Source organism: Polistes fuscatus, unplaced genomic scaffold, assembly GCF_010416935.1.
Source record: "Polistes fuscatus isolate 324 unplaced genomic scaffold, CU_Pfus_HIC Scaffold6, whole genome shotgun sequence".
In the NCBI taxonomy this organism is placed as follows: Eukaryota; Metazoa; Arthropoda; class Insecta; order Hymenoptera; family Vespidae; genus Polistes; species Polistes fuscatus.
The window spans coordinates 10,448,704-10,467,032 of record NW_025113140.1 but is presented as its reverse complement, the minus strand read 5'-3'; the positions used below and the strand labels follow the sequence as shown (position 1 = coordinate 10,467,032).

The 18,329-nt window shown below is 35.2% G+C and overlaps 1 protein-coding gene across 2 annotated transcripts in view; it reads left to right on the top strand.

The window, feature by feature from the left end:
- Positions 1 to 16,847, top strand: part of LOC122523416 (peroxidasin) — a 215,806-nt gene extending 198,959 nt beyond the window's left edge. For both annotated transcript variants that reach the window (XM_043645138.1, XM_043645137.1), the window contains exons 7-8: positions 2,158 to 2,297; positions 15,544 to 16,847. In XM_043645138.1, the coding sequence (XP_043501073.1) occupies positions 2,158 to 2,297; positions 15,544 to 15,641 (238 nt within the window). In that variant the 3' untranslated portion in view covers positions 15,642 to 16,847. The remainder of the gene's footprint in view (positions 1 to 2,157; positions 2,298 to 15,543) is intronic.
- The last annotated feature ends 1,482 nt before the right edge of the window (positions 16,848 to 18,329 follow it).

Sequence of the window (18,329 nt, the reverse complement as noted above, 5' to 3'; positions counted from 1 at the left end):
TCCACCAAAGCTTTTGTCCGTGTGATGTGAACACAAAATGTCAATGTAAATATCGTTATATTTGTGAACCTATACCAAAAAAGAAAAAGAGAGACAGAAGTGTTATATCGAGTAGCCCGTTAGTTCGACTGTTATCTTCCCTTTCCGCGATTTTGAGTTTCCTCCTGGTGAAATATCGCATCGACAGATTTCGCCGATGGCCAACCCCACAGTTGTCCAATAATTTCAACGCTGGATAATACGCGTTACCGTGACATCTATCGTTGTCATGTCATTTTGAAGTTTTATACGACGTCTACCCTATTAACTTAATTTCTTTCTCTCGTTTTCTTTTTTCTCATTCCCTATTTAGCCTTTTTATCTTGCTTTTTTATTTTTTTTTTTTTATTTCTATCATTTACAATCATCTCTTCGCAACGGAATATCAACAACGATACGCATTGTACATAAAGTTAATATTCCTCGTGCGAGGAACATTAAGAAATTTTAATCTTCTCCATCGACTTTTCTTTTTTTGAGATTTCATTTTGCGATCCATCATAACGACAAATATTTGAACTATAGGATTAATGGATGTTTTTTTCCTTTGGATAAAAGAAAATTTTCTATCAGACCAGTTAAGGATAGACAGACAGAGATAGAGAGAGAGGGAAAAATAGGAGCAACGATAAATGGGGTTGGCAACAAGTGCTTTTAACGCTCTTATGGCATCTTTTGCAGTGTGTGGCATTACTCGCGTTAGAGAAGAGTGTTGAAGTTCTTGATGCGTTATTCTCAAAGGGTTCCATCAGGAGTCGAAGGATGAGGAGAACCGAGACCAGGACTCATCCTGTGGCTCAGGATGCGTCCTGGCATCTCGGCAATCCGAATGAATTCTTAAACCAGTCCAACGTGAGGAATCCACCGACAGCAGCCTCATTTTCCTTCTCTTCCTCATTCTTCCTTTTCTCTCCTTCTCTCTCTCTCTTGCACATAGCCTGCAGCATTCTGGATATCATCCTTTTGCCGACCTCCTTAGCCTTAGCTCTCACGGTCCTTAAAATCCGCTTTCCTTCCGCATCATATCCAAACGGACTTTGCCGTAGTTCTTGTTTAATGGTCTCTTCTCTATTCCTTCTAACCTCAATGCAAGAGCTTGGGCGTTTTCATTGGCGAACGTTTATCGTGCAAAGGATTATAAGAAGAACTTCCTTTCTAAGAACTTCTCTCTCTTTCTCTTTCTTTTTTTCTTTATTTTTGATATCCTTCAGAGTTTCCTAACCATAAATGAAACTAACAAAGGTGATGATCGATCATCGATTTTAACTATCCGTTTTATCGCTACTCTTTGAGTTATTTTTGATCAATACCAATACGAGTATAGTAATCATTTTCATTATTCTAATTGAAGGTAAAATATTGTTAAATCTTAATTGAAATGAAATTTGTTGTTATTAAAGGAATGCTAATTATAGACACGTAAATTATTCAAATAAATATTCTAATTTTAATACCGATAATATTTTTCTTTTGCAAAATGTTAATGTTAATGTTTTTGGTTTATCTTATAATACTGATCGTGCAAAAATAAAATTCGCACGTTTGTTATTTTCTATATATATAAAATATAAATCATTTATATTTTATAAATGAAGATAAAAATCGGATACACGATATCGTGATATTTTTTTGTAACAAAAATAGAAATCCTAGGATCATAACACGAGTCTCGCACGTGATTCCCCTAAAACTTTTCCTCTTTTATTTCGTTCCTTCCTTTTTTATTCTTTTCCTATAGTTCGAGTTGTGCAAAAGTAAAAGGAAAAAGACTGAGAAAAAAAGAGAGAGAGAAGTAGACTCTTGAGAAATGGTCGATCCGTCGACGACAGAATCGAGAGGAAAAGGGCAACTTGATTTACGCCCTCTTTCCCTTTTACCACGTCTCTCTTTATATCCTTCGCTTTCTCTCTTTTTCTATCTTTCTATCTCTTCTATGTTCACCCTGTATCCTTATATTCCTTCTTATTCACTGAATGAACAACACACACACACACACATACACACGTATGTATAACACGTATGTAAGAGTTTTTCTTCGCACGTTCACTCACGTTCACTCGGAACGATAAGAAATTCCTTAGAAGACGTTACTACGTGCTTTCTGCTTTTCTGTTTCAGTGTGAAAACCGACATGGGATCGGCCGGAGCTGTTTCGAGGCTCTACATTGCTAATGCGAATAAAAAAGACAGTGGGAACTATAGTTGCGCATTGGCCGACGTAGCAGCGGTCACTGTCGTATCTGTCCACGTGCTAAACGGTACGTTCTTTTGCATTATTCTATTTATTTCACATTAATGCTTTGTTTTTTCAAACGTTTTATATAATTTTTCTTTTTTTCCCGATACATTTATTACAAATAGAAAAAAAAAGAACGAAAGGAATATAAAATTTTGTATACGTTAGAATGAAAATTGTGTACGAATGTTTATGTTAATGATAAATATATTGTCTTATATTTAATTATATTTTTTGTTAAAGTATTACAAGAATATTACATCGAATGATTTTTAATAATTTAGTATACTTAGGACTCGTTTGTTGATAAGTTGTCTTTGACAAGTATATCCCACTTATATTTCTCTCTGTATTAGGTATTCTATATTCTCTAATAAGAGTATTTCGAGCTAATTGTAGGATCGCGATGAGTAAACGTAAGACGTTCTGTTCCGTACTGATAACAAGCCGAAGCTTGAGAGGCTTTGAAGGAGAAACGGAAGATTAAAACAATTCCTCCCCAACATATATATACACACACATATATAAATATATATATATTTACTGTGTATACCAATGTAATTTTCCACTCTATCGAAAAATCGATAATTGACCCTTTACGGCTTTTCAATGTTGCTACTTTTGAGCTTCTCTCATTATTTGTTTTCCTTTTTTACGAACTATTTTGCTCTTTCTTTCCTTTTTCCTCCCCTTTTTCCCTTTTAATATTCGTCTATTTTTTAGCTTATAAAAGCAGATGAAAAGTCTGAGCACCATGCTGGTAGAGTGCGAATAAATAATCAGAATATGGGAGAATGGGAGTAGGAAAGATTCCTGCCATTGACGGCTCACTCGATTGCTATTCGAAGCTTCCGTTTCATTTCAGTTTCCATTTCGTTCAAGTTACGAAGCATTTACCGAAGAAACGTCGTCATTCGCGGGGATACTACTCGAAGAAAATGGCCTGCCAGCCGTTTATCGAAGGACTAGGGAAGGGTTTTTCTTTTCTAACAACGAGCAAACTCTTCGATTGCATTGATCTTTTCTTTCCTTTTTATCCATTTCTTTTTTTCCTTCCCCTCGTTGAATTTTTAAATTTCGTTCGTTGGCGCACGTTTTCACCCAGGTACTTTCATTGTCGAATTTATTTATCAGATGGAAAAATTCTGCGGGATGATCTCACGGGAAAAAACTAGGTGGTCGAAAATATCCCCATCAACGGGACGAGATTCGTTCTTTCGAAAAACCCTTCGAATATTTTACGGTATCGGTCCATATCTATGCATGCATGTATGTATGTATATATATGCATGTACTAACAAACTCACCGCGAATCACGTATAGAATGGGATTGAAAAAAAATCGCGTATTCTTTTTATTCTTTGTTTGTCTTCCTTTTTGTCTTTTTTCTTAATTTCACTCGTCGTGTTATGACACTTTTTGCATTCGCGGTTAAAAACTTGATTGCTTAATCACCTATTTTGATACAGAATAATTATTTGTTTTTCTTTTCACTTAACGTATGTGAAATTTTGTTTTCAACTCGAGTATCGTTTCGATAATACTGTTTTATTATAATTCCGATTGATGTAACATGATTTTTGCTGAAAGAATTTTCACAAATCGTGTTTCGTTTAGTATAAAAATACCGAAAAGGAAATCGTAGTATTTTTGTCCGATCCGTTAAAAATCGAAATGTAGGGAAGGGAAGTCCCGTTGAAATTCATTTTGCATCGCAAATTTAAAACCAGTTTTCTTGTTTAATCATTCGAACTATAATTTCTCGGTTTATTCGTGGTGGTCTCGTAAAAAATTGTACATTTTTCTTTACCTTCTCTCTCTCTCTCTCTCTCTCTCTTATTGTCTCTTATAATTTTGTTAATTTTAAAATATTATTAAATTCGAATTCATGATCATAGTCAACGTCGATCATACGTTCGTTGAAAAGCCCATAATAAAAAACGAAGTATTATTTCTCGCGAGAATACTTAATCCCTTCTAACGATCCTTCCCGAGCAGGTAATAAAAAAGACGACGAGATTTTCTCGGGATCGGCTATCGCAAACTTTTCTTTCGTTCTCCTTGCGTTTTCAATGCGAGACAGAAACGTAACAGAAGTTCCGATTACATTTTAACTTTAAATATCATTTTTCCCCGGTTGCTTTTTTAACTTCTTATTTTTCTTACCTACACTCGTAAGTACTTTTTAAACGTTGAACCTACCACGACACGTCGATTAAACGATTTTCAATTTTTACATTAAAATTATGCATCAAATTTAATTATAAGTTTTTGCACGACGAAAAAGAAATTACAAGAAATATAAAAACTCATTTAACCAGCGTGATTTTTCTATAAAACGCGAGACGTCAATTTTCGAAAGATTACTAACGAAAAAGAGAAAATAATAATAATAATAATAATAATAATAATAATAATAATAATAAAAAGAGAGAGATGTTAAAGAAAGATATTCAACGTTTAGTTGATGAGCTTGTATACTCGAAAGCTTTCTTTTCGAAAAGGTTAAAAACTTTGGAATTTATTCTTGCTGGTTGTCGTCAAACGGCGGCACGTGACCTCCTTTTCTCTTTTCTTTTACGGAGAGGCGGCGACGTCTTTCCGATTCACCGGTATAAACCCACGGTGTTTCGTATGCCAAAGGGGGTTCGTGTCGTCGTGCTACCGTTGCATGGCGTATTCAAAGAAAAGTTCGTTGTGAAAATATTCAGGTCGAGCCAGTCCCTTTCCTCGGAAGAGTTCTCTTCTACCACAAATCTCAAACCCTTACCCCCATCCCCATTATTTCCACCCGTTGTTTCAGCCTCCTCCCCGTTTTTGCCTTCATCCTCGATGTCTTCTGCTTTCCGTTCCTTACTTTTCTTACTTGCGCAGCTATCGTTTTCTCGAGTATCCATCCACCCCCTGTTACTATCCCCTCTTACTTCACCCTCCTCAGTTGCTTTTAGTCTTGCGGTCGGCACGAAGCCATAAAACTTTCCTATCCTGAACGAAATCGTAGGTAAGTCGACGTCGATGACGGGAATAGACGTTTCTTTGTTCTTTCTCGAACGTTCTTAACTGTTGAATTTCCAAGAAGATCTTTCTTTATATTTCTCTCTCTCTCTCTCTCTGTATATGTGCATTTATAGATATACAGATACGTGTATATACGTTAGGATGGAATAGGTGACGATAGGTGAACGGTCCAAAAGCCGTTGGTGGCAGTAAGTTTATTGGTGGTGGTGGTGGTGGTGGTGGTCGGCTTTTGTCGAAAACTTTTAGCCAAGGGCTCAACTACTTTTTCTACCAAGGAGTTTTCGCGCATGGAACGTTCGACACGTCCGGAAGTCACGTTACGGGAGCGACCTGCATTATTTACGCTGGATTACCTCGAGATGGCTCGATACCTCGAGCTAGGAAACTTTGATTCGTTCGACGGTTAAAGCTTGCACTGGCTGACGGCTCTAGGAAGCCAAGATCGTTTGACTTGGAAGCAAAAGGGAAAGGAGTATAGGATAAAGGAAGATAGAAATAGATAAGCAGACAGACAGACTGACAGACTGACACACGGAGAGAAAGAGAGACAGAGAGAGAGAACAGAGAAACAGAAACACGATCTGTTATCCGCTTTGCACTTGACTTCTGTTTAAAGGGATTCGTGTTATTATTGCTCTCGATCCTTCTCCTGAGATACGTGCTTTTACAAGGTCTCTGTAACTTCAAAGCTTTGACCGTTACACGCGAATACGTACGTTCTAATCTCGATATACGAAATGAATAATTTTAATTAGAAAAATTTCTAATGTTACATCAAAACCGAATGTATTAATATCTTATTTGAATATTTTCTGTTTTTTGTTTTTCGAAGTGAAAACTTCATTAGAATCGTTGCGATTTGAAACTCGACGAAACGATAAAGCGACACTGAAATGAGAACAAACATTTACATCTATTGGTCATCCACGAGAATTTCATGAAATCCCACCAGAAATATCGCGAATTCTTAAAAAAGATTACGATAATATTCTAATGATTCTAATTTGAATTTTGTATCAGATACAGCGCTTCCTTTGATTGAGTTTCTGAACACCAAATTAAATCCAAACCAAAGCATTCATTTCATACTTTAGTTACTATAAGCTACACGTATCATTTGTTCAAATTGTAAATTTAGTTGAGTATGTATAGTATGTAATGTAGTATTTGTTGTATAAAATGTAATCATTCGTCTCATTCTCTCGAAGTTTAGTTTTCTAAAGGTTTCATTTCCACCGCGTGTGAGTACTGCACGCATGTATTTATTTTATTTCTAAATATAATATTTTTCTTTGAAATCATATTAAATGTCAATTGTATTATTAAAATTAAGACAACAACGTGATGGCGGGTACTACAATTAATGGTATTTCGTTCGATCGTTAATATTAGAATCAAAAACTATATGATGATCATAATGAAAGATATCAGCATCATCATTATCGTCAATATCCAGGTAATTTTCGATTTCGTTTATTAATGAACGACTAGGATAGAGAGCGGGCACAATCGTTTAATAAAATATTTCATTACCCCAGTACTCGATCATTATCGTGTCAGAAGCGCGACGACATAGCTCTTTCATTATCGTTGAATTTTTCATTTATCGCAAGAGAGAACGTATAGGAACGGCGAGGACGGGCGAGAGTAGGAGGGAAGGAGGGACGTACAAAATGAACGATGTGAACCATTTAATAGCCCACGATTATTGTATGGATTATCCGTCCTCGGATAAAATACGTAAGGCCGATCGTATTTTTAGTTAAATGATTATCCAATCGGTCCGATCCTTTGCTTTATAATTTATAATTTTTCGAACAGTTCCTGTCGTCTAAAGTTACGAGAAATTTAATATTTACCCAAAGATCGCGTTCATATTTTTACAATGGAAACGAGTTTGGTAGAAATTGACAATGGTATATTACTATTCGCGAGGTAATACGAAATTTTACTTTCTTCAAAATATTTCCGGAATATTTAACGTTAAGTCTGTATGACTGCATAACGGACGTTACTACTTTCTTAACAGTCTAATCATATTCGGGATTACCTACTTAAAGAAACTTTCAACTTTTTCAACTGGCATAATAATACGACGAATAATATTCCATATATATTTTTTTGTATTCTTCATACATTTTATATTATTTCTAATCACACCTGTACATAGGATGTAAAACAATACTCCAGTCTCATAACTCGGAAATGAAACATTTTCAAAATCAACGTTGATATAACCTTCTGTTTTTCTTCACCACACGTATGAGATACTCAAAAGTATTGTATTTTTTGAAGACCTTATAAAAACACAAATTAAAACCCAAGTAATTCAAAAGCTTCCCTTTTAATCCATAGTACAGATAATACACGCGTAATATCGAGAAAGAAACAACGACGATCCTGAAAATGTGAAAAATATATTCGAGGTTCGAACGGGATAAATCAAAACAAAATGAAAAAGAGAAAAAGTAAAAGAAATACACAGAAAGAAAAAGAAAAGCAAAGCAATGGAAATGGAGGAGATGGATAGAAAGAGAAAGAAAAAGAAGGTGAAAATAGTGAAAGAAGAGGAGGAAGGTGGTGGCAGCGGTAGCGGCAACGGCAGGCTTTAATTTTGCTCAGCGAGAACGTGCAGCGGGGTTGGCCCGTATGTCTCTTCTTGTTCCTTTTTCACAATTAATATACATTACTCTCGAGATATGCCGCGGTTATTAATTAAATGTGACCTGGGGTGGAGATGGAGCACATTACTCGGTACTATCTCGTTCGTCGGCTTTGCCTCCTCTGGGAACTACTCGAGTCTACGTCTTCTACTTCCACGCGGTCTACTCTCCAACGATGTCTCTTCCTTTCTTTCATTTTACCCCCTCACCCCTACCCACCCCCTTTTTCCCACTCTTTCCTACCACCACCACGACCACCACTACCACCCCCTGTCGTCTTTCTCTACCTCTTTTCATTTTCTTAGCGCGTTTCGCTTTTTTTTTTAAACGGCGGCTTCTCTTTCCTCAACTTCTTCTCCTTTTCCACAAAGTCAGTGAAAAATTATCGTCGATGTTGCTTCAAGGACTTTAACGAGTCATGGATTTTCACGGAGACGGGGGACAGGGGGAGAAAGGTTTTTACTACTTCTACTTGCTTTATTTCAACTTAGCCACGTTGCCTTATTTCCCCTTAAACTCTTCGATTTTTTTCCTTATTATTTCCGTTTTATTTTTTCTATGATTAATAATTGTTTTAATAGTCGAGAATAATAATTGTTGTCGTAACTATTCGAGAATATGTTATTTTCGTCTTTTTGAATTAATAAGAAATGTTTTTACTTATTGGATATATTGACTACATATCGTTGGTACGATTTCGTAACGTAAAATCTTTTAAAATCAAAGATAGTTTCTTCTGTCTCATTTAGAATAGTAGTTATTCAAGAAAATATCTGTCTTTTTGTATTAATATATTTTCACATATTAGAAACATTTGCTCGATATCGTAGATATTTGATTGCGAGTGGAATCTGCAGTTTTTCAAAGGAAGGAATGTTAAGGTTAATTTAATATACCTGTCTGACAAATCAGCGTAAGTTTTCACGTTTCTCTTTTTATCTCACTCATTCTTTCAAGCAAGGTTTCGTTATATTTGATCTAGACTTTAGTCGTGATGAGCTGTTGGACGCAAAATTTCTCAAAAGGTAAAGAGAGAGAGAGAGAGAAAGAGAGAGAGAGAGAGCCATTGATGCAATTGCTGAGAGTCTAGGAAAAAAGAATTTCAAAGCGTACGATAATTTATATTATTAAAAAAAGAACAGAAAAAGACAAAAAGAAAGAAAATGTAAAAGTAAAACTGAAGAGAAGTAGACTGAAGAGAAAAATGATTAGATAAATGTTAAAGTGTAGAGAATGAAAAGAGAAGATAAAGAAATACTGAAGGATGTATATTCAAAGGGAAAGGAAAAATAAGATAAAACAAAACAAAAAATCACACACACACACACATACACATACAAATGAAAGGGTTAGGGATGAGTAGAAGAAGTTTACGTTCTCGAAAATGAGCAGTTCTTGGCCCAGTTTCCGCCTACTAGGAGACAAGCGAGCGGTTATGGAGTATGTCGGTTGGTTCTGGCATGGAAGGGAGGTTATTTCGTGGGGTGTCACGCCCGAGCTATTAATATCCTTGGCCACAAGCTCCGGACGACTACGACACGTTTGCTTTCCACCTATTCCTTTCTCTCTTTCACTCTCTCTTCTCTCTCCCTCTTTTTATTTATCTATCCGTCTCTCTCACTCTTGCCGAACCGCATGCCGTTTCATCCTATCAGTGAAATCCTCACCCTTTCGTAATCACCGGCACCAAGAAGACTACCATCATCAACACTACTACTATTACTATTACTATTGCTATTACTATTATTATTACTATTCTACTACTACTACTACTATCACTCTATCTGATTCTCTTGGCCAACCATTGGGCTTTCGTATCGACGATGACGACGGGCGTGAGGAGTTTGCAAAGCTCTCCTCTCGCGAATCGTGCTTAACGTGGAATCGTATTATATGCGGAAGAAGAAAGAAGAAATCTCTCGAGGATATCTACTCGACGGCTCATTTTGCATTCCCCTATCCTTTTTTCATTTTCTTCTTCTTCTTCTTCTTTTCCTTATTCTTACGACAGACAATGTTTTTTTTATTTCTTTCTCTTCTTCTATCGGCTTGATTCAATGTTTCTTTTTTTCCCTTTCGGTGACCCATGAGAAATGTTCGGAGTTTCCTAGCAAGAGAATATTTCGCGTATGTGTGGGAGACATTTCACATATGTATACGTGCACTTACGAATGCTGTTTGTGAGATTATGTTATCGGTATAATTAGTAGGATATTTTGGGAAATACAGTTAAATCTCTCGAGAATATAGATTAACGAATCACCATCCGTTTCGAGATTATTAATTCATTAGAGGAGAGAAAGAGAGAGACAGTGAGAGAGAGAGAGAGAGAAAGAGGTGTGCTTTAATCGAGTTACAGTTTTCTTTGATCCTGCCAATCTCAAATGTACCTTTTATACATTTCATTCGTTTTCCTTTATCCTTTATCTCGCTTGAGTATTCCTGGTTTACCGATTCGTTACACCAAAGAAACTTTTATCATCAAGCATGATCTTTGTGCTCAAGGCTCCTTTCCTCTGTCTCAAATTTCTTTCTTATCGCTTATAAATAATAAATTGATAAGAAACTATGATAAAGGTTTTTTTCTTTCGTTATAATAGAAAAGGTCTCGGAAAAATATCTACTTGAGTTTATCTATCTGCATTTACTTTCGTACAATAATAATTTCACGGATAAAAATGAAAAAACAAAAAAAAAAAAAGAAAATAATAAAACGTTATCGTGTATATTATCAATGTGTTTTACAAAACGATGCACTTTCCGAGTCATTTACGCGTTTAGATCACCCGGTGATTCTTTTAGACGTTTGCAAGGGTTTATAGACCGATTGTGAGGAGAAAATTTAGCGTGTTCTGGGCAACGGTTAAGAGAGAAAGAGGGAAAGAGAGACAGAGAGACAGAAAGAGAGAGAGAGAGAGAAAGAGAGTTATACAATATAGTCGGTAATAAACAATCGCAATTGCGGCGTGCTCGTATTGGCCGAATGCCAGTTTTCGTCTTAGTCGTAGTAGTAAAAGCCCAAAAGAACGTTGGATAAAGTTAACGCTCGATTCCCGCGACCTTTCTGGTCAGAGGATAGAAATTTCGTGGCTCCTTTCCTGACGTTCTCTTGCCAGAAACATTCGCATAAAACGCGCCGTTGTAGTTATTTCGCAAAAATTCGTTGTTAATACCTTTTCGATCGTTAACAAAATAAATCAAATAAAAATATAAAATGTAAAATTTTTTTAATCCTTGGCAAATATAAACAAAATATATTTTCATAGGATAAAATTAGCAATTTTCTTATAATCATTTGTATTCGATCGCTCCTAACAGATCTCTTTCGTAAATTTTCTTCGTCATAACGTTTACGATCTTTCGAAGAAAATAATAATAAAATATAATTTTAATACTTTTTTTTTCTTATAAATTATTCTTAAATATAAATCAATAAAAATCATATAACGAGAAATAAATAATTTTCCTATTTATTATTATAATTCGCCCAGATTATAATTCGTTAAAGATAAATATTGAAAAAATTAGTTAAACTTTGATAGAAATATAATGTATGTATTATTAGTGCAGTAGACATATGTAATAGTTTATGCAATTATAAATCGTATTGTAGTAATTCTAACGTGTCGAGTAAGGACAGAGGTATCAACATGAAACTTTTAATAATCTCTTCTCTCGTCAGAATAGAGTACTGTCAATCTCGTTTACGACGTGCCGCTACAATAATGTTGAGCGTGAACTCGTTGACGATGAAACGTGTAAAACAGGAGAACGACGAAGAGGAGGAAGGCGAGGTTGAGCATGAAGGGAAAGGGTAGTACCTACTTGAGTTTCTAATGACTGCGACCGCCCGAAGCGTTTCTAGTTATCACCGCGAATGAAACTGTTTAGCTTCGTAACAACGACGGCTCCTCGAGTCACTTTCGAGTTCTATTTACTTGAAACAAAGAAAGGAAAAAGAAAAAAAGAAAGAAAAAAAGAAAAAAAAAACGAATGACGAAATGAGAAACATCCAAAGTGTTATCCTTTTCTTGTGATATGGCGTGTGTGCGTGTGCATGTGCATGTGCACGCGTTTGAGCTTACGTGGGTTTTTTGTTTTTTTGTTTTTTTTTTTTTTTGAATTCTCTTCGTTAATAAAAGTTTCTTAGTAAAGTAAGAGAAACGAGAAAGTTCTTTGCCAAATTATAATATCGAGCATAGAAAATTGGCTATTTTCCACGTTACAAAAGGATCCTATCTCTCTTTCCACCATCTTAGTATTTTGTTTAACAAAAATCTATCTCATTCTCTTTGCCACGTTCACGAGCATTGTTCCGCATCGGGTAGATGCAATTTCTTGCTTTGTAATCCCCGAGAACGATTCTTTTTAGTGCTCGTTAAATTTTCTCGAGAAGTTCGCGCCATAGAGAAAGGAATACATTAAAATCAGTTGGGTGGGAGGGAGGAAGGGAAGAGAGGTTAGCAGGAAGAGATCGAGGAAAAAAGGGGGTAAGGGTTTGTAGAAAAAATGTGTTTGGATCGAATCGTTGACATTTTCAGACGAGGGTAGCCAATCCGTCGTAAGGTATATTTCCGCGACACCTACAAGGACATTTCGAGAGGATTATTATTTAATTAGTTTGTTGAGAAGCGAGCTATTGTTTGTATAGACGTAAACTCCGGGGTGAGTAGGCAACCTTCGAGAAGGGAATTACTTTCGAAAATGATTTTCCATTCATCCTTTATTACAAAGGCAAAAGGGAGAACCGTTTCTGATAGAAGAGAGAGAAATCGTTTCATACCTTCTAAGAATATAAATTCATTTCTCCGTCCAATTAACAAAAGTATTTTCAATGAGACGAAGCAATAGATAAAGAGTGAGTAGGAGATAGATAGATAGAGAGAAATATATATATATAGTTATATAAGAAAAAGAGGTTGGTTTATTCAATTAAGGAAGCGACGATTCACGTATAAAGGAACGAGTTTTCTAAGTGACGAAAGAGTCGCGTAAACAAAGCTGTAAATTTTTCCTGGATGCTTTTCCTGTCTCTCTCTCTTTCTCTCTTTCTCGGGATTTTTAATTGAATCGAAATTGTGCTGTACTTGTCTTCCTCGCAAAGTTAAAATCTTTCCCGAACGAAATGAGAAAAGTCTTAACGAGTACGATCGACGTTACTTTCAGATATTAAGAGTTATATTTTCATCGGGTTGAAATTATCTTTATCTTTCTCTCTCTCTCGGTAGAAGAAATCAGATAAAATTTCCATCCAACCTTAGAGCGGACACATCTTGGCTTGTCGAGATTAATTCTAGCCAATAATCGTTTTGCGGCCCATTAAACCGCTTGCTGTTGCTCACCACTAGTACCTACGGATATATCTATCCCTTTCCCTTTTCTCTCTCTCTCTCTCTCTCTCTTTCTACTCCCATCAACCCTTTCGTATAAATATATATGTATATACGTTGGATGTTGACGGTATTGTTTTCTTCCCACGACATTTTGGCTTTTCTATTTAATTGCAACCAAAACCCGTCAATTTATTTTCGTGTGACAACTTTTTAATTATCGTTATTATCATTAAATATAGATAAATTGAAGGAAATAAATAAAAGAAATAAGACATTTTTCTCCGTCGTTTGTAAATTATAGTGCGAATATATTGTGTAAATTAAATTTATTTATATAAAAATTATTTGATAATTTTTTGAATATTTATATATATATATAAATTGGATAATTTCGATAATTTATATTAAAGAATAGTTATATATAATACAGGATATCATAATTTTTTAATAAAGCTTTAAATAATCTATGTTGATATAACTTTTGTTTTTCTTATTTTCGTTGACACCGTTTGGCCGAAAAGACCTCGGACACCACGTATAAGATAAAAATGATAACTTATTATTAAATTTATAGATAATTGTAAATGATAGACATTTCTTCGATGTAGATTTTAATTATTCTCTTTTCTCTTCTACGAAAGTTAGTTCTCCAGTTTTAATAAATCGTGTTCTACCTTTTCCGAGTAATCGCAGATCTCTAATAAAGTATTCGAAGATCTCATTTCTAGGGTGATTCGACGTAAAATTCAATTTCATCGTCTTAGGCGCAATTACGTGGGCCTAATCGAATTAAAAGTACTTCAGGCAGAGGTAAAGATAGAAGAGAAGGATCAAGGATTAACAAAATGTATCATAAGCTTTATATTAATCCTGACCTAATTCTTATATATATATATATGTACGTATGTACAGTGTATTCTTCCCCTTCTATCTTTAACTTCATTTATCTCACAGGAGTAATCTTTTCGTTCGTTTTTGACAACCGAAAGCTCCGTCGGTAAATCATCTTTACTTTTATTACAATCATTTGATCGGATCAACAACACTTCAGATCCTTATTCCCTTTTCCACATTTTCATCAAAGTTATCGTTTCATCTTTATCGTATCATCTTTTTCTCGTACGTGAATCTTCGACATAAGAAAAAGGGCCTTGGTGAAAGGCGAGATAAACTATCCGGCTAACTTTCCATTTATCCGTCGGACTAAGAAAATATCTTCTCGTTCGGTACGAGAAAGAATCAAAAGGAATGAGAGAAAAATAAAAGAATGTACCTAAGAGCTGTGTGCGAGTGACCAAGAAAATAAGGAAGCAAAAGCAAGCAGATCTTATTTTATATGAACCTTCAAATCCATAAATCGATTTGAAAAATCGCCAAGTAACGTGACAAAATGGCCCAATCGTGTAGTTTTCTCGCAATAACAGATAATCGAAGACGCCTTTCTCTCTCTCTCTCTCTCTCTCTCTCTCTTTCTTTTAGCACTTTCAAACTTTCGGCTTGAACTTTTTCTCCAGAAATATTGTTTTAGACCGTTTTCGAAGAATAACCTAGCGCATATGGCCTTTTGTACCAAGGTTGTACGTAAGTACAACGTTTCTACGTACCTTACGCACGTATATATATCTACACACATATACATTTCTCACAATGGAGAGTAATAGTAATACTTTCTAACTCGTTCGGAAGCGAAACGTTCGGGGAAAAATAGAAGAGAACTTATCCCTCCGTAAGAGAGAGGGACGAGGGAAAAGGAAAAAGTTTTTTCGCATCGAACTCTTTTCTTCCTCTCTCCTTCTCTCTCTCTCTCTCTCTCTCTTCTCTCATTCTATGCGTAAAATCTTTTAACGGCTATTAAACTTACTCGAGAGGGAAAAGTTTCTTCCTCTCTTTTTCGATATACTTAATACTTTTTCGATTATTCCATTAAAGAAAAGAAAAAAAAAAAAAAAAAATAAAGAATAAGAAAAAAATATTATACAATACTTTTACTCTATGGTTATAAAACTTGCGAAGTTGATGGAAATATTATACTATATATCATTAATTATTTTTTATAAACGAAAATGTATTTGATATTAATTTATATAGCACGAACTAACGATATTTTTGTCGAATTAACTTCATCTACGAATAAAAATAAAACAAATGGTGCAGATTTCAATGTGTTGAAAAATAAAAAAGAAAAATTTATGATAAACGATTAAATAATTATTTGCGAATTAATCAGATAAATATACGAACGAAATGATTTCAGGAGAGAATCCAGCAGCGATGCAGCATGGTGGAAGTGGCTGTTCAAGGGCACCCTTGATTCTTATCATCCTTGCGACATTGTCCTCGTTTTTGAGGTGACCGTGATACCTGAGGTGCTGCTAAGTAGCTCCGCGATACGAATGGTGCTAATTAACTTTATCACGAGCGAGGACATAGGAATCGGCTGAAACGAATAGAAGAAGATGAAGAAGAAAAAGACGATGAAGAAGATGAAGAAGAATAAAAGAAAAAGAAAAATAAGTCAAAAAAGGAAAATAAAAAGGAAGGAAAAGTTAAGAAGAACGATGAAGAAAAAAAGGGAGTAGAAAATTGGATGAATCGGAAGGATCTCATCCCGTAGCCGAGTGTCCACCGTGTTTCTTTGAATAATTTCACGATTTAAAAAGAAATACGTTCGAAGAAGGAATTATTAGGTTTAAATAAACTCTGTTTGAATTGGTCTCGTGTTAAATCAAAATCTTATACATATAGATATATAAATATAAATAATATTCTGAGATATAAACTCGAGACCTCTACATTTTACACAAGCTCAGAGCAACGAAATTTCATTTCCGATGTTCAATAGTTGACAATTCGTCGCACGAACATTTATATCGATCACGATCTTATACAATGTTATATTACGCGTGTGGAAACTCGACGGTAAACGGCACGTTCCAAAATCGTTGCGAGCATACTTTATCTTTGCCCGTTACGAGGGATAAAATAATAATATTAATAATTATTAAAATAATAATACTATAATAATACTACACTAATAATATTAATAATAAAAATAAAGAAAACAATGAAAAACAATGGACGTCGAGTGACTGGACATCCGATACTGTTATATTATATATACACATATTATATATATAAGCAAACACACGCACACGCACGTATACACAGACACACAGACACACACACACACACACATCTACAAACATACATCGCATTTTATATGTACACGTATTCGTTAGTATCACGAAAAACAAATCGTGATTCGGAAATGAAAAAACGATGAGAAACATAATTCAAATGCGAACGAATGGATCAACGACGACGCTATTTTATTCATTTTCTGAGTAATAAGGAAAAATATCCATTTGTTTCTATTTAAACTCTTTTTTATCAATTCATTTCCTAAATCCGAGTTTAAGTATCTACGATATCGTACGTAATGAAACAATGGAAAATAAAATAATAATGTCGATCTAATCAAACTTATGATTGACATTTGCTATTCAACATATCAACTCAATTTTCAACGTACTATATAGATACGTATATCGAATGAAAGAAGGAAGGAAGAAAAAGATAATAGGTCAGATTTTTGTTCATATTCAGATGAAAATGTAAACGAGAGTATTACACGAAGAGAATCGAGAGTTCATTTAGCCACATTATCAAATGAAATCGTAACTCGATAATTCTTGATAAGAGAATTTTGTACGATTTTCCCGATGGAAATAAAAGTCGAATGGTCGAGCTTATCGTTGAAAATAATAATTCTTTGGAAACATAGGAGATTTCAATGGAATCGTTAATAAAAAATGTCCAATCCCTTATGCGAGTAACCCCCGCCCGAAGCGTTTACCAATCTGTGAGCTATGCAAATATGCTTTCCACGTACGGGTTGGTTGGGTATAGTAAATTTAGCACTTTGATTATCGACCCGCTTACCAAGGACAATCATTTTTGCAAATGTATTGTAGATCGATAGGAATATCTCAAAGTGAGTTTCGTAAAGTTCGATCGATTTTGCCCCTATCACGTTTATTCAACTATCGATTAATTCAATTTTTTGAACAAAAAAGGTCATCCCTTCCTTCCCACTCCTTCCCTCCCTTGTCCTTTCCCGAAAAAAGAGTTACCAGAGGAAAATTATTTTCAAAGTTAAAATAATTCGTTAATAATCTGTCGAACGGGGCTGGCTGATTGACACTCGTCAACGTCATTGCATATGAATTAGTCGTAGTTAGTTACAGGATTTATAGGCGAGTACGTTGAAAGGCTTGTAAATTAATCTACGGGCCTGTCATCGAACGTCGTTTCTCGTTCCTGCCGAATACGAACTATTTAACGGGTAACGAGAGGTCATCGATCCGAGCTCTGATTAACATGACAAATGATTGCACTTATGAATGTATGTATACATATATATATATATATATATATATATATATATGTATGTATGTATGCACGTTGTGTTTATGTGTGTATACGAGAACTTAACGATATATGTCAGACGATTTGAGCATAAAAAAAAATCTATTGAATTCTATTGCCGAGTATAAAATAATTTTGTTGATTGGGAAAGAAAACTAATTGTTCGATTCGAAATGGTATCGACCATGAATCGTTAAGTAGAACTACTGGACAATGATGCACACGGACCGTTAAATCGTTTGGGGATGTCCTGTTTTCTCTTTTTCCCCCTTTTCTGTATTCTGGTACCACCAAAGCTGGTTACTCCTTCCCCATTCCCCTCCCCCCCCACTGCTATTCCATTTCTCACCCACCTCAAGCCCATATAATACGATAATTTAACGGGAGGCATTATTGAACGTTGCAGCTGGAAAATATTTCAAACGGGGCTAGGGAAAGCCGTCGCGCAACAACCACATCCGCCGGCAGCACTGGCACTGTTCGTGATAAATTTAATTATTACGCCGGACCACGGTTATCCGCCGCGGTCGAATAACGAAAAATCGTACTACTTGTACTCTGCCTTCGTCTCTCTCTCTTTCTCTCTTTTTCTAGCGTACATTTAATGTTCTT